A 27700-nucleotide genomic window follows, 5' to 3' on the forward strand; every position below is an offset into this window, starting at 1 on the left:
TTTTCAAGATCAGATTTAATGAGATGTCAAATACAAATCCCCTTGTCAGTTTCCCCCAACTGACCACTGTTTTTCTGTTTTAAATTTTGTTCTCTGCATGAACGTAAGATTATATCTTCTTTTTTGTTTGTGGTCTATGTTAGTTGAGAGGATTGCTATTGTTTGCTCACTGCTGCTGATGAGTTCTGTGCGGAGACTTCAATTATCTCCTGACAGCAATCTATACACGGCAGGCTAATTGATCGAGACATGCGTGATCTGTTTTATGTGTTGTTGCGGAGTGCTTTCCTATTGTATTGCTACCTCCGTTGATCACAAAGACCCCTCAAGTGGGATTGATGACTTGGAACACCACTCATGTCATGCTTTTGCAGCCACAGCCAGACTAATGGTATTAGCCAGCAGGGGTATTATAGGCAAGTTCTGTGATGCATTTCACTGATGCATGATACTTGGCCTAACAGTTGACTAGCCACAGTCAAATTATTCTGCTTTGCTCTTTTCCTCTAAAGGCTCAGTGCACCAGACTGGATTACAGGCTCCAGTTCTGGAAGAAAAAAAACATTAATCCTGTTGGGAAGTGAACAGAAGTTTATATGCTCCCCTGACCCCCCAAAATAGGATGAGGGTTGGTTTTGACTTCCTGACTGTACAGACTCTGTCTGTGGCCAATATATACACACACTATTTCTACATCCTGTATGGCTCCTCTATCCATGATGATCTCATGCTGCCCTTCTCTGCCTCTTCTCCTCTGCAGGTAATGCAGGTGGTGAGGGAGCAGATAATGCGAGCGCTGACTCTTAAGCCTAATTCTCTGGACCAGTTCAAGAGTCGCCTGCAGAACCTGAGCTACACAGAGATCCTGAAGATACGCCAGTCCGAAAGGATGAATCAGGAAGACTTCCAGTCCCGCCCCATCCTGTGAGTCGAGCAATCAATGATCAGTATGATGTTGACACATTTGTCAAAGGGTTATATTGGTTATCTGAAGTCGAGATGGTAACGAAATGCTGAACTTAATGTGAATAATATAAACAAAAAATGTATTCATGCATATTGTATGTCTGGCAGCTTTTTTTAGAGAAAAATCCACTTTGAATACAGAGAAAAGTAAGAAATTTTCTGTAGAGTCGGAAGAACTGCTCAGTGATATTTACCTTCTCTTCATCTACCTAATCAGGGCTTAACTCAAATGAGGACATCATTTGCATCTACAAAAAAGAGCCATGGTCATTAATATGTGTAATCGCTTCTTTTTTCTCCTTTCCGTTTGTCAACCAAATGCCAGCTACTGGCATACATGCACCTGCGCTCTCCTCACATGATTGAAAATATGCATTGAATTCAAATTGCCTGCAAATGGCCTTCCCAGTGAATACTCCATTAACGACCCTCCAGCTCACTAAGCGTGGAGAGCTAGTCTGTAATAGATCATTCATTGACTGATCCTGGATGCAGGGCCTGTAATGGAGAACATTGTTTTGTCCTCTCTGTATTTAATGGAGTAGCTAGCACTATTGGAAAATCGTTTCACAGAGAGAGCTTGTCCCTCTGAACAGTAATCAATGCTGAGCCAAGGGCTTATTGAATCGATATTGGAAGGGAGAAACCAAACTTTAGCAACCAATTAATCCTATCGGAGAAAGCAGAACAAAAGCGAAAAGGAGTTGCGGAAAAATGTACCCCAAAATTATGTAGTTATCTTATCTATACTTTTTTATTATGTATAACACATCGAATCCCCTGTATTAACTAGGAAAAACCAGAGTACAGCAGAATGCAACAAGTTCACACTCAATCTCAGGGTGAATTAGATGCTGAAATGAAGAACATTTTAACATTTTATTCCAGAATGAATGTTGGAAAGCATTGAACATCACAGGCTGATGAGTCTCTCTTCAACAGTGTGAGACTCCACAAGGGTGTAACTTTACTCTAATAAATACAGCACAGTCATGACTTATGAACATAATGAGCAGAGCGTGTCAGACCGCAGATTTAAAGGAGCTCTGTATTGCCTGCTGTAAGTGCTGACAGTTTTCTGCCATCAATTATTGTAGAAAATGGCTACATCAAAAGAAGGTGAAGACAACCTATTATGGCTTCAGATCAAAGCTGTCTCCTGTAGAGCTTTTTTTCATTTGATATCATTTTGACTCCTGTAAACAACTCTCCAATGTATTTCTGCTATAATTACAGTTTGTTGCAATGTATGTGGAAAGTTTTGCATGTACTGAAAGTTGCTTACACCAAAAAACAAAATCAACATCACATAAAGAATTCATGCAGCAGGTCAACTCCTGAGGATACACAAATTAATTTTAATACACTCCCCAGAAAAAAAAAGTGCCCATATTATGCTTTTTGGCTTTTTCCCTTTCCTTTTATTGTGTTATATATCTTTTTTGTGCATGTTATAGGTTTATAAAAGTGAAAAAGCCCAAAGTCAACCTCAAAGGGACTTACCATCTCCAACAGAAAACACTGTTCACAAACTGCTCCAAACAGCTCTATTGTAGTCCAGCCTTTACTTCCGTGACAAACGTGCGTCACTTTGTAACACACGTTATAATGCTCGCCTAGCTGCTAGCGTGGCACGCCCTTATGCTCTGCAACTGATTGGGTAGTAGTCCTTACCTAGCTACTGCGCATGTGTGACTCCCAACAAAGATGGAACAGAAGTGAGATGTCTCACTCTGTAGCTAAAACAGAGAGCTCAACACACAGGGTGAAAAGAGGAGCTGCAGCAATGTGCAGTACAACAAAAATATGGTGTTTTTTTGAAAATTAAACCATGTAAACCTATTCTGGTACAACCTCTAAATACAATTATGAACCTGAAAATGAGCATAATATGAGCACTTTAACATAAATGATTATTGATTCCCTTCTCCACATGTGCTTAAATATTTTACTGATATACTGTGTTGGTACTGTAACATTTTTTAAAAGCTGGAAATAGGTTTTTGTGCCTCACTTCTTGAATCAGTTAAATACCTGACACCAACCAGAGTGCTTCCTTTTATAGAGGTCTACCAGTACAACACCTCATCCCTTTAATTCAATTGTGATTTTCTGCATTTGCCAGAAAGAATCAGTTTAAATTTAAACTGGAGCTACTTCCTAAGAAGGGCAGCCAAACCATCTGAAACTCTCGGACAAGAACAGTCTCACGTGTCTAGCTCCATCAGAAGGATAGCACATGAGGCGGTAAAGGGGAGCCATCATCATCCATCCTTCCTGCCATGAGCCATGCCTTCCCCACTAGCTGCTACTTTAAAGATGTCATAGTGAAGGTCCGACCACAGATCAATGTAATGACTGGAGTCACTGATGAGGAAAACGGAGAGGCGGAGCGGGGAGACGGATGAAGGGAGACAAGAGTGGATGAGCCTGGAGGAGAGGAAGAGAAAGGAGGACGAAAATGTGATCAAAGAACACCGCAGCAAGGGGAAATACAAGAAAATGATAGAAATGTTTTATGTGACTAGAAAACCAGAAATCCTGTCAAACTCTGCACTTTTCTAAAGAAAGAAAAATAACAAAGATAAATGGATGAGAAAACACTAAAGTATAACGTTGATGGGGAGCAGCAGCACTGCTCGGGCAGATTCATAATTCATGTTGACTAGTGCTGTGTGCTCCACATTCATATGCAACACAGACGAATACATGTAGAAGCATGAATAAATGACAGAATCTGTGCTGAAGCGGCGCAGATTCCCACTGATCAGCCTTTTGGGACGTTATATGACATATTTCTGAGCGTGTGGACATGTCCATGCATGTGTGGAAGTATATCTGTGCGTTTTGCATTCTCTTTTCCCTCCTGACAGCCATAATCCCATGGATTTTGCCAGTCAGGTGAATATTGCACACTCCCAGAAAACCTGGGAAATGTATTAATTATAATAAACTACTTCCAGGTCTCTGAGCATCTTGTACCTCGCTGTCGCTCTCCACATCTGGAAGGGTGTGGTTTATGTGTATTGAGATAATTCTCTTAAACCAACAATGTATTCATTTTCTTCTTTTTTTTTTTTTCTTTTTTCTCAAGGGAGCTGAGAGAGAAGATCCAGCCCGAGATCATGGAGTTGATCAAACAGCAGAGGCTCAACAGATTGTGTGATGGAACCTGCTTCAGGAAAATCAGTAGTCGCAGGAGGCAAGGTGAGACGCACATGTATAAACATGCATACATCCACAGATCATAACCACACAGGCATGCAAGTCTCCCTCTGCTGTGTTCACGAGGGCAATCCTTCTCTTTCCCTCTGTCTGTTTGTTCTTCATACCTACTCTCCGCAACCCCCCACTTACAGCCTTATTCCCTCTGCTTTTTACGAAAATCCCACAGGAAATGTGTATCACAGGGGATCTTTGAAGCTCTGTGCTGCTGTGGATCTGCTGTCATGATAGTTGACACACATTTTCCTGGCTCTGTCAGCCTCCAAGGCAGAGACATATAACACGCCGCCTCTTTTACTCAAACACATACAGAACTGCAGTACACGTCTTTATGTCTTACACGAACACACCGTTTTCCGTTCTTTTGCCTCTGCATATGGCATGCAAAGAAATACAAAAGGTACTGCACACAAAGACAGAAGCAGGGGGAACACACATTTAGTAGGCATTCACACAGCCTGAGTCGGCCAGACATCAAGCGGACCCCGCAATAACACAGGTCTTTCCATTCATTTTGAATTGGGGCAGTGCATTTAGGCTGCGGCAGGTTTTAAAAAAAATTGAGATCGACTCAGCTTTTGGAGAAACGCAACCCCACGTCACGCTGCGGTGGCCAATCATGTAACCGGTGATCAGACTTGTCAGTTGGTTTTGAAGCGGTGTGAGAATCCCGTACAACAGACAGGAAACATCACTGCCTCTATCGCTGCCACGAGAAAGCTTTAAAACCCGAAACAACAGCACTGAACTGTCCAGGAGTTTGTGTAAAAGCTGAATGTTTGCCAAACAACAAAGCACAGTATCACTCGTCTGTTTTCTTTCTTTCTTTCTCCGTGGAGCTGCCTTCAAGTGCGGTCAGAAACGTCAAGATGTATAAACGATCTGACAGAAAACAGTAGTTGTGAAATATAAAGTCGGGCTGGTTCATTGACACTCCCCCTGCCGCACAACCCTGCGGCAAATCGCGATATCGCTGCTTCACTGCCTGAATGCAGCATTATACACACTTAAAAAAAAACATTCTAGAGAAAGCTTTGAGAAAAGAGCAGACTGCGGTAACCCCGGGCTTAACAGTACAGTAGGGTGTAGTGAAAATGATAAAGCAGTGTATGTTTTGCAGAGACATAACATAAGTCAGTCTATTTGTAGTACGGTGGATGTTTCACGCTCGCTGCCACTAGAAAGGGAAGAGAGAGGAGTAGCAGTAGAAGCATTAAGGCTGTGAAATATGCCGTTTCTCGGTCAAAGAGGATTTAATCCGGTTGAGACCTGATCCCTTCACTCTTCTGTCCTCTCTCTGACACTTTTACTTCACCCCTCACTGTCTACATAAAAATGCATGAAATAAAAATAAATAAAAAACAGTGACAAGCTCAGGTTGGTTTGTTGTTATTGCGTTACTGTCATCAGCTTCCCCGCAGGAACTGTACTTCCAATAAGTCAAATCAAATTGAGCACAATCAGGTGGAGTTTTTTCTAATGACACCAATGCATTCTGGCATTTTGAAAGCCTGGTCCCAATTTGTCTTGGCAGCTGTCATCCAGATGTTGTCAAAGCTGGATTACAGAAACAGACCAAAATAAAAAGTTTAGGTGGAAAGCATCACCCACAGCAAGTATCGTCTTCACTGTGTAGTCGGCTGATTTATACTGTGTATATATGCTGTGAATAGTATCACATTACCATATCAAGTTTGTAACTTTGGAAATCCTAGATTCCTTGTCAAAGAAATGGAGGACACACACCAGCACACATACTAAACACAGAAATAAAAACATTATCCATTCAGGAGCAGTACACCCGCACACTGTCGTATAGCATACAATTGTAAAGCAGTTCATGAGCCTTGCTGGATTTAATTTAGCACACTAGCCTGTATGGTTACACTGGCTTTAATCTGCTGCAACAGCACGCTGATTGTAGGGGAGTTGTCTGCCTGCTACAAGCTAGCTGTTGCTGTCTTTGCCTCTGAGGAAAGAGTCAAGGACCTGCTGTTTCAATACCCTCTTTTTCTTTTGGTTTGCCTGTATTTTTTCTGTGTGCATATGTGAATATATACCACCTTTCTTCATCCGTCCCCCTCAATCTCATCTCTCTTCCTTTCCACCCATACATGACTGCAGTATATCCATGCATTGACAATGTGAAGAGCACTTTGTCTTGCAGAACTTAGGTGAGCTGAACAAGAATAAAAGGAGCGCTATGGCAAGTTTAATTTTCACTTGGGGTTGACATGAAATGAGACGTTAAATGAAAACCAGGGTGTTGCATACATAATGCCAGAACTTGGTTCATTGGTGTAATTTTGTCTTGCCTTTTGTACTCAGATACACTTTCACAATACTTATACTTTTTAATCTAGTGTTATGTGTCCTATCCTATCTTTTTTACATACATAAAATGTGCTCCCCTCCTCCCTCCCTCCTTCTCCCACTTCTCCCTCAGCATCTTGTACAACTATTTCAAAGTCCTTCAGCCTGCAGAGACTCAAGTGCCTACATCAAATATTAATTTGGCTGACTTCAGTGCAGATGACTCTTCTCTCTACCTTCCAAAGTGCCATTCTGCCCATTACAAGGGGATGCCTCTCTCTAAGAGCTCAGGTTGATGGTGTTTTAAAGTTTGGAAGAAAGAGCAATACCTGTACGGTCTCTTAAGTGCACGGTACTGACAAGTAACGTAACGGAGAGTGTCCCTTTATATAAATGCTGCACTAAAGGGAAAGTAAATCTAGATATTTGGCCTGATTCTGTTGAATCTTACCATGCCGTCCCTCCCCCCCCCATGTTCTGGCAGCTGAATCAGATTAAGACAGTTATAGTTTAAATGATACAAGAATGAAATTAAATTCAAGATAGAGATACAGTACAGCGTCTTGATGCCTAAGGAAGAACATATGTGCGTGTGTGTGTATACACGCATGCACACACAAATCAGTCACGCTATCAGTTAAGCTGAACAGTTATTAGCATCCTCTCCCAAAACACTGCTCCCCTCACAGCCCCCGGGACACATCTCTCGTTGCCCGTGAACTGCTGCCACTCTGCACCAGCCTGGCACCGCCAACTGTCTATTTTCAGCAATTAGGATTTGGACTGTGCCAGCCAGACCTCCCCAGTCTGTGCCCGCTCACTGCCAGCTCAGCTCGGTGCCCACCTTGGCAGGAAACCACTAAAGAACACCAGGCTGGCTGCGCTTTGCAGACACAGCTGGTAGTTACAGGCTGCTGGAGGATTGCACATCACATCAGCCAAGAGAAAAACACACTAAACTTGATCAGCAATTATGTATTTTTGCATATTTGATGTCTTGTTCAAATTCTGTCCAGCCTTTAACAAAGCCTGACCATAATAATATTACAATAAAACCTATTTCAAGAGTTTTCTGTTAAAACTGTCCTGTGTCACTATCCTGCATTTTGCACTAAAATGTTGTGTCTCAAAAGCGGCTTCTTATTTTTAGAAAGTGTGTGTAAAAGTCTTGTCTTGCATGAATAATACAGCCAGATGAAGTTGTGATTACTCTATCCTGCAGTTGCACCACATAATTTTAGGCTCCTAAATCCTTTTAGGGGTCTGCCTGATGAGGCTGTGATCCCGCAAGGCAACTCGGACCCTATTGTTTTGTTGTTGTTTTGTTTACTTTTTTGCATTTTTAGGCCTTTATTTGACAAGAGAGCTGAAGACGTGAAAGGGGAGAGAGGGGGGTATGACATGCAGCAAAGGGCCTCTGCGTTGAGGAGTAAACCTCTATATATGGGTGCCCGCTCTACCAACTGAGCTATCCGGGCGCCCCTGGGAACCATATTGTAATCGCTAAGATTATTCTTCTTCTTCCATCTTCTTCCACCACTAAAAGTGTTGCTACAGCCTAAACCGTGCATGGTGGGGCTGTGCCATTTTCAGGACTGGGCCAGAACCCTGCCGGGACCTCAGGCACAAAAATGTACACACTAACATAAAGTTATCAAAAGAATTTTGATCTGTTAGAACATTTTCAAATTACAAACTAATTTTTGAAGCTAGCGACCAAACACGACCTTTAGCATGTCTCGGTCAAAGTAAATGCTATCAACACAAAACTTGAGATTATTGTTTGCCATGCCACTCTAAGGCTCTGTACCAAATTCAGTGAAGATTGGCCAATAGGGGGGCGCTATAATCAAGGTAGACGCGTTTTAGCCTATAACCCAATGTATGTAAATGGAAAAATTGCAATTGCAATTCACTACCTTTGCAGTTCGTGCGTTGCCTTATTTCCTGGCGTTTGCCCTGCTGCCATCCAATTTTGGGTTCCGCTATCGTGGAATCTGTGGTTTGTCGGGCCCGACATGACTTGTTTTTTTCCCTAATATTTTGCCCATGGTCCAATACAAAACCATCAAGTACAGCCTCCAAAATGGCCCTTTAGTTGCATCCTCACCTTTTGACACGGTATCAAAAACTGGATATGAAAAGTTTCAATTTTTTTTTTTCAGTGTACATTTTAAGCTCTGTTTACTACCTTGTAAATAACCTTGAGTAGGCATTTGGGGCCTTGTGCCTCTGCGGTGGACCTTGTAGATGTTTAAATCTTGTTTTCCTATTAAAAGAAAATAAATGTCATCAAGTCACAGTTAAGGTTTCATCTTTCCCTCATTTGAGCCCAACAAAGAAACCCTGGATGTCCTGTGGTCTTGACTTCAGTGTGTGGATTGTTGTTAAATCATTATTGAAATGATGAAGGCCAACTGTCTGTATTGTTGCCCATCAAGATCCCCCCCTCATGCAGAGCATCATGGCCCATCTGTGGATTTTCCTTAAGGCCGTTTTCTTTTGTCACAGATTTTTTTGCCATGCTAATTTTCTCTCCTGTTGATGACTCATGCAATCCCATATGATATTTAATGCCAGCCGCTGATTTATTTCATAACTCCTCTAAATCTCTCTTTCTCCACTCTGTCTTCCTTTCTCCAGATAAGTTTTGGTATTGCCGCCTGTCTCCGAACCATAAAGTCCTGCACTATGGAGATTTGGAAGAGAGCCCTCAGGGCGAAGTGCCCCACGACTCTTTACAGGACAAACGTGAGTGTCAAGTAAAAGTATTGATAGTCTTTACCCACTATTGTGACACAGTATGTAGTTTTTATTGCAGCTCATGATATTCATTCAGTTATGTATTTTATACAAGTCTAAAGTCTCTATCCTCGCTGAAGACAGACATAGCCCCAAAACTCAGTGTGGACAAGCGACTGACACTGACTGCTGGCTTTAAGAGTCAGTGTTAGTCACTTGTACTTGTATGATGCCCAGTGACAGATGTGGGGAGAATTTTAACTTTTAATCAGTTGAATAAACCAGCCACACTGGGATGACACAGTTGTCACAAGGATGTTGTTGTTATTGTGAACTCACTTCTGTCCTCTCTGCAGTGCCTGTGGCTGATATCAAAGCTGTTATCACCGGCAAAGACTGTCCTCACATGAAGGAGAAGGGAGCCCTGAAGCAAAACAAGGTGTGTGTGTGTGTGTGTGTGTGTGTGTGTGTGTGTGTGTGTGTGTGTGTGTCGCACCACGCACGCTGCGTGTGCGTGCATGTTCATACTTTTAGCTGCTGGAGAAAACACGTACGCGTGCACACGTGTGGGCGGGTGGATGTGTATCTAGGCGAGAGAACGTGTTTCTGTGTGCTTGAGAGTTGCATAACATGATGTCAGTTACATCATTTTGCTTTGGGAAATAACACAATAATTTGCGTCTCAGTGGTCAGCAAAGAGAGACGTGTCCGTTAGCGGCATTGTGTAGGAAAGAAATCACAGAATAGTCACTGCAGACACAAATAACACAAGAGCCGCCAAAAACATGCCACCATTGTTTCTTTGCTGTTTAAATTTGAAAGTAACACATCGGCGTGCCCTCTGCAGTGCCTTAACCAAGATGAAAGAGCCGTCTTGTCTGTGTACACATCAGCCCTTCCTCGCCTGCACTTTGCCTCTGCAAACCTTCGCCCCCCCTCACCCACGGGACTCAGAAATATTGGATCTTGGATAAATAGCCTTGAAGACAAAGGAGCACGCCTCCTCCCTGCTTTGTCTCCTTTATTACCTTGTCGATAAGCGCAGGTCTAGGGGAATGACCCGAGGGGGGTCTGTGAGCCGTCTAGCAGGCCTGTCCCAGCCTTGTGAATGAGAACACAAGCACATTTCATTACTCACTGTTACAAGGCCAGCCAAAGGCACCTCTACGGGCTTCAGAGCAGAGCTGGCATGTGGACCATTTGTGGGACACTGAGACAGAGGCGGGAGGGTGAGGTGGCAAGCAGTGTTTTCTGACTACGTTTCCGAAACCTTTCCAAATGTATTGAACATAAGCTGCTCGTAGATTAATTCAATTATTTTCAATGAACCAAAAGTTTGTATTGAGTAATAAATGTCCAAATAAGTGATAACTCCCATTACTTCAGTAATAAGTATTTATATTTCAGCATCACAACATTTTTTTTTTCTGCCCCCCCCCCAATCTGCGACAAATCCCACAGCAGAACTACATCTTTCAAGCTCTCCCTCACAAAGTGCACCTCGGCTGCAGTCCCAGTCTCTGACTCTGACCTACCTGCTGCCTTTATAAATCGCTAATTTCACGCTAATTGCAAGCAAGCATTTTCTAATGAATTGCTTTCATGTATACAAATGTTGTGTCGGTGTACCGGTTTTGTCCTCACACTGCATTCAAATCATTTCCTACAGTGGGCTATAGTGGATTTTGAGGGAATACACCCAAATTGATATCGCATCATATTCCCAGCCTTCCCAGGCATTTTCCAAAGGGGTTAGGTATTTTATCTTTCATTTCTCTCTTTGAGCTTGCTGATACCTGATGAGTTGATGTGCAGCTGTTGTAACAAGATGTGAGGAGAAGAGAGAGATTGCATTGGTATGGCAGCATTGTCACCTGTTCCTTCCTTTTTTTTTTTCTTGCACCCTTTTTTTTTTCTCTATTATCTCTCATACCACCTCCTTCACTCTGTCACTGTCTGCATCTCCCGCTCTTTCTCTTCCTCACTCCTCCCTCTCTGCCTTTCACTCTGTCCTCTCTCCAGGAGGTGTTAGAGCTGGCCTTCTCTGTCCTCTATGAGTCGGACGAATATTTAAACTTTATTGCTCCTGACAAGCATGAGGTAAGCCAACAGTAGCATCCCTTCGGCTGTTGAAAATGTGTGACCGCACAAAGAGATAGGTTTTTCTCAAGTATACAAGTATAGTGTACATATTTAAGGCATAGCTAGTGATGATACACAAATGTATATTGTCTCACAGTGACCCAACCCTATTTAACTTGGACTTGTCTCAGTTGACTTGAGACTTAACTTGGAGTTTGATTCAATTCAATTTTAAAATTAAATTAACATAAGTTATCACAGGACACTTTACAGATAGAGTAGGTCTAGAACACACACTATAATTTACAGAGCATGCACTTAGCGTGGCGACGGTGAGGAAAAAGTTCCTTTTAACAGGCAGAAACCTCACACAGAACCTGGCTCCAGGTGGACCTTTGAGTTGACCTCAAAACTAGAAAATTATAATCTAATATTGATATTATAATATTGACTATAATGTCTGGCAAATTGAAAGGGAGTTTTTCTTGTTTTTCATAGATTATGGTGAAATATTACATACTGTACACTTCCTTCCATTAGTCACATCATTTTCTAGGTGCTTAATCAGAAGCCTTTTTAAAATGTTTTTTTAGACATAGAAGTTTGTATTTAGGACAAAAGAGAAGTTTTTGTCCCTGCTCTATTTCTCCTGAGTCACAGTGTACACAAACGTTCCTCCCTTGGTGGTTAGCTTCTTTTATGCCTGCATGTCTCTGTACCAGGTCGAGTCTGTACGCTGTCAACAGACGTCTTTAAAAAAACATTTCATAATTAATTATAGTTTGTAGATCTCTGAAAGTATTTAGTTTTGTGGTTATAACTTAAGTTTCTTTCTGTCAGTACCTGATTGTATTTTATTTTGTCTCTGCCTCTGTCCATGTCTCTGCAGTACTGCGTGTGGACAGACGGTCTAAATGCCCTCCTGGGTAAGGAGATGACCAGCGATTACACCAAATCTGACATGGACACCCTGCTCTCCATGGAGATGAAGCTCCGCCTCTTGGATCTAGAGAACATCCAGATTCCAGAGGCCCCTCCCCCGATTCCCAAAGAACCTAGCAACTATGACTTTGTTTACGACTGTAACTAGACGAACGACCCCACGTGCCCGAACCCAAACCCACCCAGCACCTATTGTTCTCACTGGACCAATCCCCTTTTCTTATAAACTGGAACAAAAACAAAATAAAACCATATAATGTAAAAAATGAACTGTGATTGAACGAAAAAAATGTCCTCTTGCTTCTCACTCGGCCTTTAAAATAGAGAAAATGGTGCATATTAATAGACTTTCTGCACAAGGGGGGACTCGAGTTCGATGCAGAGTCATCAGGTTGCCATGAAGACAAGAAACCAGGAAGTATTTGTTGGGCCTGTCGTTGGGCATCCCGCGTCTTTTTCCTCATTCTCCTCCTGTGTCTGATGTTTGAGACATTCACTTCTTCTTCTTGACCGAGGCGCCCTCGGTCTTTTTGCTTGAAGATTGTTGTAGACAAATGCTTAGATATTCAGCTTCCTTGTTGTCCTTTTTTATGTTTACTTTATTGTTTTTCCTCAGGTCTTCTGTGGGGGGAGGAATGATGGTTGTGTAGTTCAGGAACAGGGAGGGACGTGGTTTTGTGTTTTGCCGTCACCTTCCCAGCAGTATTTCCTGTCACATTCTCACTTACAGTATTTGTGGCAGCTAAATGTTTTCCAAGAGGCTGAAAGGAAGGTTGAAGAACATTTTAAAATGAATACTTTATGAAAATAGTCTCTTATATCCGCTCTGTCCTGCTATACATATACTGAAGACTGTTAGAATAAGTCGATCCTCAAAATCAAGGCACTGTACTCCAGTACAAAGCCTTTCTTTTAAATATTTTAATGTTACTATCCCACCGCTGCTTATTGCATATTGTACACACCTACACAGTGGCTTTGCCAAAACAACCATAAAAGCCCCACTATTGTGAAACACACACTCGTCTCTCCCTCATTTGTGTCTCTCCCATTGTAATAACTGCTGTACACAACATTCCTAAGCAATATTTTGAGCTTTTATTTTGTTCATTTGTAAGATGGTCATAATTTAGGGAATTTAAAATTGTGAAACTGCCTAGTAGTTGGTATTACAAAGAAGATGTTAGTGTTTTAGTTAAGGGAATTTGTCTTTTTTTCTGTGTTGGGGACTATATGGCCACAAAATTTAAAGTATGTATTTTTTTAATTTAAAAACAGATCATGGTTGTTATTTCTAGTATGATTTATATATGTTCCCCTTCCTATTTAATACCTTCAAATGTTTTTCTTTAGGATTTTTCAAAGCCCCTCAAAACTGCTGTTTACATTAAAGATTTAAGAACTGTAACTACTTTTTTCTTCTGTTCCTCTCTTCATTCATCAAGCACATGCACTTAAAGGATCATACCGCTGTTTTGAACATGAAGGTGAAAGGTTAGTCCTTGATTAAGAACAGCAAGACCTCACAACAGTATTTGAGAGACGGATCAGCACAAATGACTCAATATAGTGTACCTCAATGGTGAAAATCAACAGATTTTGAGTATGGTGTCATTGATTATGGTGTGTCCTGTAGTATCTGGATGTACAACTGTGCTCTATTCTTGTTCTGTTAAGAGCCTATATGGAATTTATATCCACAGTCTATATCCACCGCCTATATCCACAGTCCCTTTAACAGTTAGATGGTGTATAGATCAGGACTTTAATCATCCCAAAGGCAATTTTCTCGCTAATTTTACACAGGCAATTGAAACAATTATTTTTTTAAATAATTTTTTTATCATCTGCTCGTTCACATGTTGCCACCCCTCCTGTGCTTAAAATGCAGAAATTTTGTTCCATCTAGATTGTCTTTGTTTAGCTGTTTGGCGTGGTTCAAACAGCACACGTTCCGGTAGTATTGTAAATCATAACTAATCTATAACCAGAGCTAGATGTTAAAATCACCTACTAAACTCAAAAAATTTAAATCCACACAATGTAGACTGCAATAAAAATTATTTGATCCACTGCTAACAATAACTACAGTAAAATAAGTTTACAAAAACTTACACTAGATGAAACGTTAAATGAAATGAAACAAAAAAAAGCCTCATCAGGCCGAGTGGTGCAGCGACAGTCCATACATATCGGTCTGTAGTAATGGGTAACAAAGACACTCCTACATGCTGAATTTATTGTTTGGTCACTGAAGGTGTGAAGGGTGGGAGGTCTCATGCACAGTTTCTCCGCCATCCGTCCAATCATCTCCTCCTCCAGAGACTCCAGGTTCATCTGCTTCTGTCCAGCTTGCACAGCCTGCAGGTGTCCCCTGAGCTGCTGCCGCTCCAGTCAGAGCAACATAAAACATGGCACTGGCCTCAACAGACCCAGACTAAACTTAATTGCATTTGATGAAAATGCCTTGGTAGCCTCATGTTGTGTCACTTTCAGAGCTGTCATTTCTCAAGACACCCCGCTGTACACAAACACTTTCTTGAATCGTTCCTGTATTCAGGCTTCAAGCTCAAACGTCATCCTACATCTTTATCAAAGCTACATTTCCTCCTTTTAAATCTCTCCATTTAGCTTAAGTTACATTTTCTACATGTTGAGGCAGAAAATGCTATTTGAAAAGGCAATATTCCATCTGATCCATATAATATGCTCAACATCTCAACACTACAGTAAATCTCAAGTAAAGCAGTATTTGAATTCCAAACTCAACTTATTGTCCAATCAATCACTGCAAAATCAGTCATCATCCTTAAATATTTATGTGGATAGAAATATGTCAAACACTATTCATTTGACGACCCAGATTGAGCAAGGAACTGCCTTTGTTTTTCTGCTGAATATTTTAGCTCAGTTTGGCTTCATGTGTGTGCACCCTTGGGTTTTGGTGCCTGGGTTTTCCCATTACATGCCTGGCTGTGTCACAGGATATTTATTTCCTGCCACAGGTCGCAGCAGTCCCTTACTCCTCGGTGTGTAACACCATTTCCTGCTTGATGGCTCTATCTACCACCCAACCCAGGAACATCCACTGAGCTTCATCTTCAGGGGAAGATTGTTCACTCACGAACGCATACTGATGCCCCTGTGCTCATTAGAAATGTAAGTCAGTTCCTAACACCATCTGTCTCACACTCTTGGGCAAAAAAGAAAACGCTCTGCCTTTCATCCAGTCCAGAGATGGCAAAAGTACTCACTTCCTGTACTTAAGTAGAAGTACAGATACTTGTGTTAAAAAATACTCTGGTAAAAGTAGAAGTACTGATTTAACTTCTTTACTTAAGTAAAAGTAACAAAGTACAGGCTTTGAAATGTACTTAAAGTATAACAGTAAAAGTAGCCTTGCGAATGACAACCACTTTTTATGCAAAGCTACCTGGACCACACAAATGTTACTAGAGTGCAAGATAAGAAACTTCAGTGGACATAAAAACCAGGCTCTTTATATGCCATTGTCTACATTTTAAATGGATGTATGCCAAACATCACATATATGATTATGGTGACAGAGACTGGGACTCCAGCTTAATAAGATTCTGACTGAGTAGCAAGATATGAATTCAATTGTGATTCTGTGAGAATTCACAGATCCAGTTTCTCTTTTTTTAATCTTCCCCTTAACATTTAAAGGGAATCTACATGTATGTGTGTGTGCTCAAATATAGAAAGAAAATAAAGGATACAATATGAATTACTAAACATAGATTAATTACTGTAAGAAGTTCCCCATACTTTAAGAGTTACACAGCACATTGGCCAGGAGTCATACTTGATGCCTCCTAGCCTATCTCAAACATCTCTCTCAGATAAGGCCAGATGGGATGATTGGAAATGGCTTGCTGCTTGTCTGCCTAATCTCTGGGATCTCTGTTTTCTTCATTTTCAATCATGTCGCCGTCCATACTACTAGTGCTAACGTTACCACCATCAAGCTGCAATTATTTGCCGCAAATGAATGCAGCCGAATCGGTCGAGTCGTCTTGTAGTGGTGCGTTACATGCAACGTAGCCTACAGTATATTCCCATCCAATTAGATTGAATTCGGTATTGATCACGTGAAAAATAATAACGGTAACTCCAGTGAAATTATTTGAAACTTGTTAGTGAGGACTAGATTAGGACCTTATTTAAAACTGATGCTGGTTTCCAACTTCGCCAACTTTCCAGGTGTGTCTGTAAAACACGGACAGAGACAACTTCTCTCTTTTGATGCTTTACAAGCAACGTGAAACCTAGCTAACTCGCGGTGTGAGGCGCGTGTCCGCGCTATTCTCCGACATTACGACCTCTTGTACAAAACTAAAGTAACGAGCCAATTTTTAAAATGTAAGGAGTAGAAAGTACCGATATTCATGTTAAAATGTAAGGAGTAAAAGTAAAAAGTCGCCACAAAAATAAATAGTAAAGTAAAGTAGAAATATCCGAAAAATCTACTTAAGTACAGTAACGAAGTATTTGTACTTCGTTACCTCCCATCTCTGACCCAGTCTTTCATTTACTCACCCCATCTCTTGCTCAGACACAGCATGCATATATGTCAACAGTCACACTTAAATGGCTCCATACCTAGGAGGGCAAGCTGTGGTGTGTCGTTGGCCAAGCAGAGCTCGTCTGTGAAGGGGATTACTCACTGGAGCTGATGGCCCTGATGAAATTAGCCAGCCATTAGCAAGAATGGAAGATGAAAAAACAACAGAGAGGGACGAAGAAAGAGGGATTTTACATAAGGTCAGACAAATGCAGATTGGACAAAACGACAGTCACTTGCAATAAAAAAGCATTGCAATTACATTAGAATTATTGTTTTATAAGATTACATTTAGATTTACAAAATATAAGTGTATCAACCCCCAACATATTTACATATCAACAAAACTGAAACATTATGAAATTTACAGGAGTAAAAGAAGCCACATACCTGCTGTATCATCAATTATGAACTGCAAATGTATTTGAGAAGAAGGAAAGTCTCAAATATCAGAGCAAAATGACAATATGATGCCAGACACAGGAAAAAGTGATTGAAAGTAACTGGATACTTGCATAACAAAAGAAAATTCAGACTCAAAAATAACCATTATGTTTGATAAAAACCTATAGTATTAACAGATATTTACTGCCGGACTACTATAATGCGAGGTGAGTGAGTATGTGTGTGTGTGTGTGTGTGTGTGTGTGTGTGTGTGTGTGTGTGTGTGTGTGTGTGTGTGCACATACTTTTAGCTGCTGGAGAAAACAATCCAGCAAAACTTCAGTGCAAGGAAAAGTAGCTATTTTTATCCACTTACAATGTATCTTGATTCCCTGAGGTACTCATTGCCGGGTGTGTGTGTGTGTGTGTGTTTGTGTGTGTGTTTGTGTGTGTGTGTGTGTGTGTGTGTGTGTGTGTGTGTGTGTGTGTGTGTGTGTGTGTGTGTGTGTGTGTGTGTGTGTGTGTGTGTGTGTGTGTGTGTGTGTGTGTGTCTCCATGCACACTCGCCCGGGAAAAACAGGAGAGATAAGGACTTGGCTGGCCTCATTACAAGTTCTCGGAGACTTCACACAGAGTGTGTGACAGCAGCCTGAGGGCTGCAGCCAGCAGGGTGCAGCTCCTCTCCTCATCCAGCAGGACACACTCATCAAATCAGATTAAGGCCTGAACTGATTATATGGGAACGCATTCTTCCACAGCAGGCTCTCAGACAAGTTGGCAAGGCATCCAGACTCGTCCACCTTCTGCCCTCATCAGTGCCCACCTAATAATGTTTGGGTCAGGGTCAATTCAGCCAAACAGACAAACAAAAGACTTTACCAAGACAATAGTTCAAATGAAAACTATTGACAGTGAGGGATGTGGATTATAAGAAAAAGACATACTTTATTGATCCCCAGGGGGGTAATTACATTTTTACATTCTGTTGTTGTTATACATTACACACATGCACAAACAGGACCCCAAACAAGCACTAATGTAGAGACAGCAGAGTAAGGGGGCTGCCCACTACAGGCACCCTGAGCAGTTGGGGGTTTGGTGCCTTGCTCAAGGGCACCTCAGCAGTGCCCAGGAAGTGAACTCTCCAGCTACCAGTCCACACTCCGTACAGGAACTACAGGAACTTGAATCGGCAACCCTGCGGTTCCCAAGCCAAGTCCCTACAGACTGAGCTACTGCTGCCCTGATTATCCAGGGCACTGCCTCATTTTTCATTGCTGTGAGTGTGAGTGTCATAGAAAATGTAATTCACCTTCATATTGGGGTGCTAGCATATGTGTCAGTGGCAGATAATCTAAAAAATTCCGCAAATAAAACCAAATTTCCAATTCAGAAAGTTTTTTGTTATATGAGGGAACTTATCCTTTAACCTTTCTCAAAGTCTGAATATATCTTGTGCTGGTTGTTCCTGTTTTCCTGCCTCTATATCTACATTATAGTAGCATCAGACTTAAGGTGACGAAGCTTGTGAACATTTAAAAATGTTATGCTGCATCTATGCTGCATCTATGCATGATGCTATCATCAAAGCATCTTCAAAGTAGGAAAGGATTAAGGGGGAAACCAATACAAACTGCAAACTATACTTGCTGCTTCTTGTCTTTTAATATCTACTGCCATAGCTCAGCCGTTCTCTAAGGGTGGTGTTGGCAAACCGTTGTCTTACAGAAGTATATCACAAATCTAATGGTGCCAAAATAGCAGCTAAAGGGGCAGAGAGAGAAAAAATGTGTGCGAGCTATTCTAAGTTTTCCTGCTCATCGTTTTTATTGACTTGTTTTCTTAGCTTGTTCTCTCCGACTCTCTCATTACTGGAGACATTTGTCCAATGTGGTCCATCAGAGGCCACAGAGAGGAGCTCTGCTACACTGATGTTATTGATTACTGGAGGGACAGATCCATATCCCTTGTACATTATTATTCAACTGACCCGAGAGCAGAACTCTTCAGTCGGTGTGGAGCAGACAGAACGATGCTGGATGCAGCAGTTTCTACATCAATGTGACAGACGCCTCTGGTGCTGAATAGAGCAGAGAGGTATTGATCAATAACTCAGATTTAGAACACAGATACGTCATATATTGGTGTCTTTTTTCTTTTATACAAATAACATAGTTAAGTTACTCAGGAAAGGCCCTGAAAACCTATTTTCTCAATCAGCTTGTCACTATTCAGAATTTAACAACCTTTGAATCAAAATCTGACAACAGTTGAGAGATTGTTTGCTATATGGTCCCAGGCCACTGTCTATACATTTTTTTTATTATACTACACCCACAGTGTCAGTTTTGTTTAGTGTTAAACTCTTAATAAATAAAGAAATAATAAATATATAATGTAAAATTAATAAAAAATATTTTTTTTAATGATAATTAGGAGAGTAAACTAGATGAGCAACAGCAACACAAAAAGCTAACAGCTTAAATTTCCCGAGCAGTTGCTGGGCCTGCTCTCCAGCTGCAGCACCTGGGGTCCTTTAGCAGGGCGAAATGATTGCATTAACCCAGACAAAGATCATGCCAGCAGAGTGGGACATTGTGATTAAGATAAACAGATACAACTCTGAAATAGATTTCTATGTCCGCTCCAACAGCTACTTAATCTGAGATATCTCAGTAATGAATCTGAAAGTCTTATCTTCGCTGGTAGTTGTGTGGTGAGAGTTATACAAGCACACCAGGACTAATGCATTTCTAATGGGCGGTGAGAGGAGTACTCTGCCAAGATGCATTCACTCTGCATGAGTGAAAAACTTTTGTAGATTAGAGGAAATCAAGTTGTATTGCCAAATGCCAAATAGACGCATGTTGTTCTCTTCTTATTCTTCACCTTGGAAACGACACAAAAATTCTCAAAATTTGAAGATCTATTTAGTAGCTGCTCTGGAGCTCTCAATTATATCACTGGATTTGCAAATGTCCAAATTTCCATTTTTTTCAGAGCACTTTAAGGACTTTTTTTTCTATTCTTGCTTAAAAGCTGCAGTTCAAAGTGCATTCTTGACCTTGGAAACCAAACTCCCTATTTATATAGTTAAATAAGTTTTACCTCATTGTCAAAGTTTGAATAAGATGTCAAAAAAGTACATATCAAAAACTATGTGAACTGGGGAAGTATTTTATCCAGAACTTGTGTTTGTCTTTTAATTATGGGAGCTTGAAAAGAACAATAGTGTCTGTATTTCTAAAATTTCTTACTTTTTTTGCACCTTTTTCATATTCCTGTAGGAAACACAGCTGTCAAGAAGAAACAAAACTTAACAGAGCTGAAATGGTCCCACAGTCACCTGTCATCTCTGTCTCTCACTTTTTTTTTAATAAATACATTTAGTCAAATCCCACCACAGCATTTTCTTTTTTGATGTCCTCTTTATATCACTAAACCACCTTCATCTTTCTTCTGTTTCCACACAAATGCACATCAAAATCTTTTGGTCTATTTTTGGTGAAAAGCAGCCTCAGCAAGTGAACATGTCATATGCAAGTCTTTTGTTCTCCTCTCTGTCACTCAGGATCTAATTCTGGTGATGGTTGACCCCTCTTGATGTTGTAAAATGGACGGGTATTTTGTTGTAAACCGGATCCAATGAATCACTTGGGATGGCTTTGAAGAGCAAGAGCACCACTGAAGAGGGGGAGGTGATGAAGAGGAGACAACAAATGAGCTGAACTCTGCCTCGGGTGTCTGTGTTTTGACCGTGAGGTTTGGTCCTCTAATTGCTCCTGAGTTTTCGAAAGTCACCATATGTTCTGCAGTGTTGGGCTTTGATAAAGAAGACGTGGGGGAAATGACGGGTGGATGGTGATGTACTGAAGACCTCAGGGGATGTCTGTCTGATGCATTAATACATCTTTTAGATTTCCCCCCTGCCAGCCCCGCCCAAGGCTGCACCAAATGAAACAAATGCCTCATGGGTAGAGGGACTGTCCTCCAACCAAGTGACCTGATGGGTTCAAGACTAAGTGAGAAACACACTCCCAATTGGTGCTGCTCCCTGGTAAGCAGAGTTTCCTCTACAGTAATTAATAAGGCATCTCACAATCAATATTGTTGTTACGTGGTAAAATCCAACTCCTTCTCCAACTTCTCCCTGTCTGCACGCCCACCAGACAGTCTCATGAGACAGAAATGCTTCTCATCAAAGTCATTGATGTCACTTTTCTTCTTTTTCACTGTTAGCTTTAAAATAATTTCCTGGAGTGACAGGTCTTAATTTCTGTCTTTGTCCCATCACAGCTGTGTGAGGAAAAAGTGAAGGAGAGCTTGATAAAGGATAAGAACCAAAAGTCTCCCATTGGGCCATATTTTCAAGCTGCATTGTGTGGGATTGACACAAGACTAAGGCGAGCCAAATGCAGCCCAGTGTGTCTATATTTACCACTGCAGAAACCTGCCATTGCCAGTGTGTGTAGGATGACAGCAGGCATAGCGCTTCTTTAGGAAAATATTGTCAAGATGGCTTGCTGCAACAGCCAAGGAACAGATTGAAAACTACTGTTGCAATCTCAGGTAAGACTCTCAACTGTTTAAGATGACCTGGGAGCCCTTAATCAAGAGTTGTTGAGAGACAGAACCTGCAGAAAGCTTCTGCCCTAAAGGTTTAAAATCAGGAAAGATAGAAAAGAAGTGAGGCAGCCAAAGAGCTTAAAAATCTGTTTCAAGTTGTTTCTTGTCTTTCCCCCTGTCAGTAAATTGCTCCAGTTAAATCCTGCATATGGCGCATCACATGCAATCTTTATAGTTTCTTTTTTCCCTTTCTCTAAAATATGGGTTAGCTTAGTGCTTTTTCTTAATTTAAATAGCGAAAGTGAAAGTATAAACATTGTATACTATAACTTTTTATGACATTTTTTATGGACATACAAAACAATTACATATTTTTATGACATGCTATACTATAACATTTTATGAATTTTTATGACATACTATACTATGGTTTTTTTGGGCTTTTTTGTGACATACCATATTATTTTTTATTTATAACATTTTTATTATTTTTTGGCATTTTAGGCCTTTATTTGAGAGGACAGTGTAGACATGAAAGGGGAGAGAGAGAGAGGGGGGAATGGCATGCAGCAAAGGGCCACAGGACTGAGCCTCTGTACATGGGGCGAACTCTCTACCAAGTGACCTACCCAGCAGCCCCCTAGACTATGACTTTTTGTGACTTTATATGACATACTATACTATGAAATATTTTATGACTTATGACATTTTTATGGCATAATATACTATGACATTTACAGACGTTTTTATGACTACTACAGTATGCCTTTTTTATCACTTTTTTCTACATAATATACTATGGCATTTTTATCACTTTTATCAACATACTATACTAGGACTTTTTCATCACTTTTTTTAGACTTACTATGACTTTTTTATCACTTTTTTCTAAATAATATACTATGGCTTTTTATCACTTTTTTCGACATACTATACTGTCACTTTTTTATCAAATTTTTTGACATAATATACAAGACTTGTATCCACATACTATACTAGGACATTTTTATCACTTTTTTTCGACATACCACGTATACTGGGACTTTTTTATCTCTTCTTTTGACGTATTATACTATGGCTTTTTAATCACTATTTTTGACAAACCATACTATGACTTTTTAACCAGTTTTTTCAACATACTATACTATGACGTTTTTATTAAATTTTTCAACATGATTTACAAGACTTTAATCAACATACTAAACTATGCCTTTTTTATCAATTTTTTCCAAATAATATACAAGACTTTTTTCCACATATTATACTATGGCTCTTTTACAACTTTTTTTCAACATACTATAGTATGACTTTTTCTGCCATTCTATACTATCACTTTTTTATCACTTTTTTCAACATACTATCCTATGGCTTTTTAACCACTTTTTTCAACATACTATACTATGACTTTTTCCGCCATTCTATGCTATAAATTATTTTTGTCACTTTTTTTTGACATACTATTCTATTTTTCTATGGCTTTTTAATCACTTTCTCAATATACTATTTAATGACTTTTGTAGCACTATTTCCGACATGTTATACGATTCGACATACTATATTATGGCTTTTTTATCACTTTTTTTCGACAGACTATACTATGAATCTTTTATCACTTTTTTCGACAGACTATAATATGACTTTTTTGACATACCATACAATGACTATTTTAATACCATTGGTTTTTTATCACTTTTTTCAACATACTATGCTATGTTTTTTTTCCGCAAATGATTCTGGGTGGCTTGCGGATGGGAGGTAGATCAATCCCATGGTCCTCTGGCCAAATGTCAAAGTGTTTCTGACTATGTCTTATTCAACATACTATACTATGACTTCTTTTATCACTTTTTTTGACATACTATCACTTTTTTATCACTTTTTCCGACTTACTATACTATCACTTTTTTGACGTACTATACTATGCTTTGTTGTTATTTTTTCAACATTCTAAACTATGGCTTTTAGAGCACTTTTTTTCCGACATACTATACTATGACTTTTTTTTGTCACGTACCATCTTGTGTGTGTTGTGGCTGGGAGGTAGAATTGTTGTCCTGAGACCACAGGGTTGGTGTATTGATACCAGCCTCTGCCAGCCACGTGTCAAATTGTTTGACGTACTGTACTATGGCTTTTTTGATACTTTTTTGACATACTATACAATAGCTTTTATATCACTTTTTTTACTGACATTCTATACTATTACGTGTTTTCATGTACCACCCTGGGAGTGTTGTGTCTGGGAGGTAGAATTGTTGTCCCAAAACCACAAGGTTGGTATCTCAGTACCATCCTCCTCCAACCACATGTCTTTTTTTTACATACTATCCTATGGCTTTTTATTACTTTTTTGGACATCCTATACTATGACTTTTTTAACTTTGTTTTTCGACATACTATGCTATGACTTTTTCTGGATGGGAGGTAGAATTGTTGTCAGATAGATCCCACATAACTTTTTAGACATACTGTACTTCGACTTTTTTATCAATTTTTTCGACATATTATACAATGACTTTTTTATTACTTTGTTCAACATATTATACTATGGCTCTTTTACCACTTTTTTTTCAACATACTATAGTATGACTTTTTCCGCCATTCTATACTATGACTTTTTATGACTTTTTTTCGACATACTATACTAGGACTTTTTATCACTTTTGTTGACAAACATTAATATAACTTTTTCGACATACTATACTAGGACTTTTTATGACTTTTTTTCAACATACTATACTATGGCTTTTTAATCACTTTTTCGACAAACTATACTATGACTTTTTAACCACTTTTTTCAACATGCTATAGGCTACTATAACTTTTTCCACCATTCTATACAATTACTTTTTTGTAAACACTTTTTTTTTCAACAACTTTTTTCAACAACTTTTTCGACATACTATTCTATGGCTTTTTAATCACTTTTTCAATATACTATACAATTACTTTTGTAGCCCTTTTTCCGACATTTTATACGATTTTTTTTCGACATACTATACTATGACCTTTTTTTATCACTTTTTTCGACATACTATACCATGACTTTTTATCACTTTTTTTCAACAGACTATAATATGGCTTTTTTTTCAATTACTCTCTTGGGTGTGTTGTGGATGGGAGGTAGAATTGTTGTCCCAGAATCCGAAGATTGATTGATTCATACCTGTCTTCTCAACCTGCATGACAAGTTGTCCCTGGTTATGTCTATACTGTTTTGTTTTTTTGACATACTATGCTATGGCTTTTTATTACTTTTTTGGACATACTACACTATGGCTTTTTTATTGCTTTTTTTGACACACTATACTATGGCTTTTTAAACACTTTTTTTCGACATACTATACTATGGCTTTTTAATTACTTTTTTCAACATACTATACTATGGCTTTTTTATCACTTTTTTTCAACATACTATGCTATGCCTTTTTTCCGCAAATGATTCTGGGTGGCTTGCGGATGGGAGGTAGATCAATCCCATGGTCCTCTGGCCAAATGTCAAAGTGTTTCTGACTGTCTTATTCAACATACTATACATACTATACAACAAAACATTTTTTTCGCATACAATCCTGTGTGTGTTGTGGCTGGGAGGTAGAATTGTTGTCCTGAAACCACAGGGTTGGTGGATTGATACCAGCCTCTGCCAGCCACATGTCAAGTTGTCTATGTTTATTACTGTCTTTTTTTTTTACATACTATACTATGGCTTTTTAATAACTTTTTTCGACAAACTATACTATGACTTTTTAACCACTTTTTTCAACATGCTATAGGCTACTATGACTTTTTCCGCCATTCTATACTTTTACTTTTTTTCAATAACTTTTTCTTCGACATACTATTCTATGGCTTCTTTTTTATCACTTTTTTCGACATACTATACCATCACTTTTTTATCACTTACCATCCTAGGTGTGTTGTGGATGGAAGAATTGTTGTCCCACAACCACAAGATTGATTGATCAATTCCAGTCCCTGACTGTCTATAGTGTCTTTTTTTTTACATACTATACTATGGCTTTCATTACTTTTTTGGACATACAACACTATGGCTTTTTTATTACTTTTTTCAACATACTATACTATGGCTTTTTTAATCACTTTTTCAACATACTATGCTATGCATAGTATAGAATGGTTGTCCCATAACCACAAGGTTGGCAAATCAATCCCAGGGTCCTCTAGCCAAGTGTCAAAGTGTTATTCGACATACTATATTATGGCTTTCTTATCACTTTTTTTTTGACATACTATACTATTACTTTTTTGATACTTTTTTGACATACTATACAATAGCTTTTATATCACTTTTTTTACTGACATTCTATACTATTACGTGTTTTCATGTACCACCCTGGGAGTGTTGTGTCTGGGAGGTAGAATTGTTGTCCCAAAACCACAAGGTTGGTATCTCAGTACCATCCTCCTCCAACCACATGTCTTTTTTTTACATACTATCCTATGGCTTTTTATTACTTTTTTGGACATACTATACTATGACTTTTTTTAATCACTTTTTTCAACATACTATGCTATGCCTTTTTTCCACAAGCTAGTCTGGGTGGCTTGTGGTTGGGAGGTAGAATGGTTGTCCCATAACCCCAAGGTTGGCTGATCAAGAAACACTTTGACACTTGTGTCAAAGTGTTTCTGACTGTCTTATTATTATTATTATACCATGGCTTTCTTATCAATTTTTTTGACATGCTATCACTTTTTTTATGACTTTTTCCAACATACTATACTATCACTTTTTTGACGTACTGTACTTGGCTTTTTTTATACTTTTTCGACATACTATACAATGGCTTTTATATCACTTTTTTTCGACATTCTATACTATTACGTGTTTTCATGTACCACCCCGGAGTGTTGTGTCTGGGAGGTAAAATTGTTGTCCCAAAACCACAAGGTTGGTAACTCAATACCATCCTCCTCTAACCACATGTCTATGCTATGGCTTTTTATTACTTTTTTGGACATACTATACTATGATTTTTTTATCACTATTTTCGACAAAATACTATGTTTTTTAATTACTTTTTTCTCCATACTATACTATGACTTTTTTTCACATACCATACTGGGTGTGTTGTGGCTGAGAGGTGGAATTGTCGTCCCAAAACCACAAGGTTCGCGAAACTGTACCAGGCTCATCTGGCCACATGTCACATAATCCCAGACTATGTTTATTCTGTCTTTTTTTCAACATCCTGTGGTATGGCTTTTTATCACTTTTCTCGACATGTGGTAGAAAGGTTGTCCCATAACCATGAAGAGGTTGGTGGATCAATCCCAGGGTCCTCTGGCCAAATGTTAAAGTGTCCCTGACAATGTCTTATTTGACATACGATACTATGGCTTTATTATCATGTTTTTGGACATGCTATACTATGACTTTTAATCACTTTTTTCCGATATATTGTACTATGACTTTATTATTACTATTTTGACAAATTATTCTGGTTGGCTTGTGGCTGGGAGGTGGAATGGTTGTCCCATACCCACGAGGTTGGTGGATCAATCATGGTCCTCTGGCCAAATGTTAAAGTGCCCCTGACAATGTCTTATTCAAAATCATAACTATGTCTTTTTTTATCACTTGTTTTCGACATAATACTACGGCTTTTTAATACATTTTTTGACATACTATTCTATGACTTTTTCCGCCATTCTATTCTATGACTTTTTATCACTTTTTTCGACATACTATACTATGATTTTTTTATCAATTCTTTTGACATACTATACTATTACTTTTTTAATCACTTTTTATCAACATATTATACTATTACTTTGTTATTACTTTTTTCGACATAGGCCTACTATACCACGACTTTTTAACCACTTTTTTCGACATACTATACTATGACTTTTTTTCCACAAATCATT

General features: G+C 39.3%; 1 protein-coding gene and 1 long non-coding RNA gene across 6 annotated transcripts in view; one reads left to right on the top strand and one right to left on the bottom strand.

Annotated features, from left to right (window-relative positions):
- Positions 1-13678, top strand: part of elmo1 (engulfment and cell motility 1 (ced-12 homolog, C. elegans)) — a 110744-nt gene extending 97066 nt beyond the window's left edge. For 4 of the 5 annotated variants that reach the window (XM_039819819.1, XM_039819820.1, XM_039819821.1 and 1 more), the window contains 6 exons: positions 761-924; positions 4061-4173; positions 9148-9255; positions 9603-9685; positions 11269-11346; positions 12218-13678. In XM_039819819.1, the coding sequence (XP_039675753.1) occupies positions 761-924; positions 4061-4173; positions 9148-9255; positions 9603-9685; positions 11269-11346; positions 12218-12418 (747 nt within the window). In that variant the 3' untranslated portion in view covers positions 12419-13678. The remainder of the gene's footprint in view (positions 1-760; positions 925-4060; positions 4174-9147; positions 9256-9602; positions 9686-11268; positions 11347-12217) is intronic. The other variant, XM_039819823.1, reaches the window with a different exon arrangement.
- Positions 3300-17495, bottom strand: LOC120571126. Its single transcript, XR_005641196.1, has 3 exons — positions 17246-17495; positions 16894-16972; positions 3300-3396 (listed from the first exon to the last, which is right to left on the bottom strand). It is a non-coding gene; the product is annotated as an uncharacterized LOC120571126 (long non-coding RNA).
- Between the last annotated feature and the right edge of the window lie 10205 nt (positions 17496-27700).

This window comes from Perca fluviatilis, chromosome 13 (assembly GCF_010015445.1).
Source record: "Perca fluviatilis chromosome 13, GENO_Pfluv_1.0, whole genome shotgun sequence".
Taxonomy (NCBI): domain Eukaryota; kingdom Metazoa; phylum Chordata; class Actinopteri; order Perciformes; family Percidae; genus Perca; species Perca fluviatilis.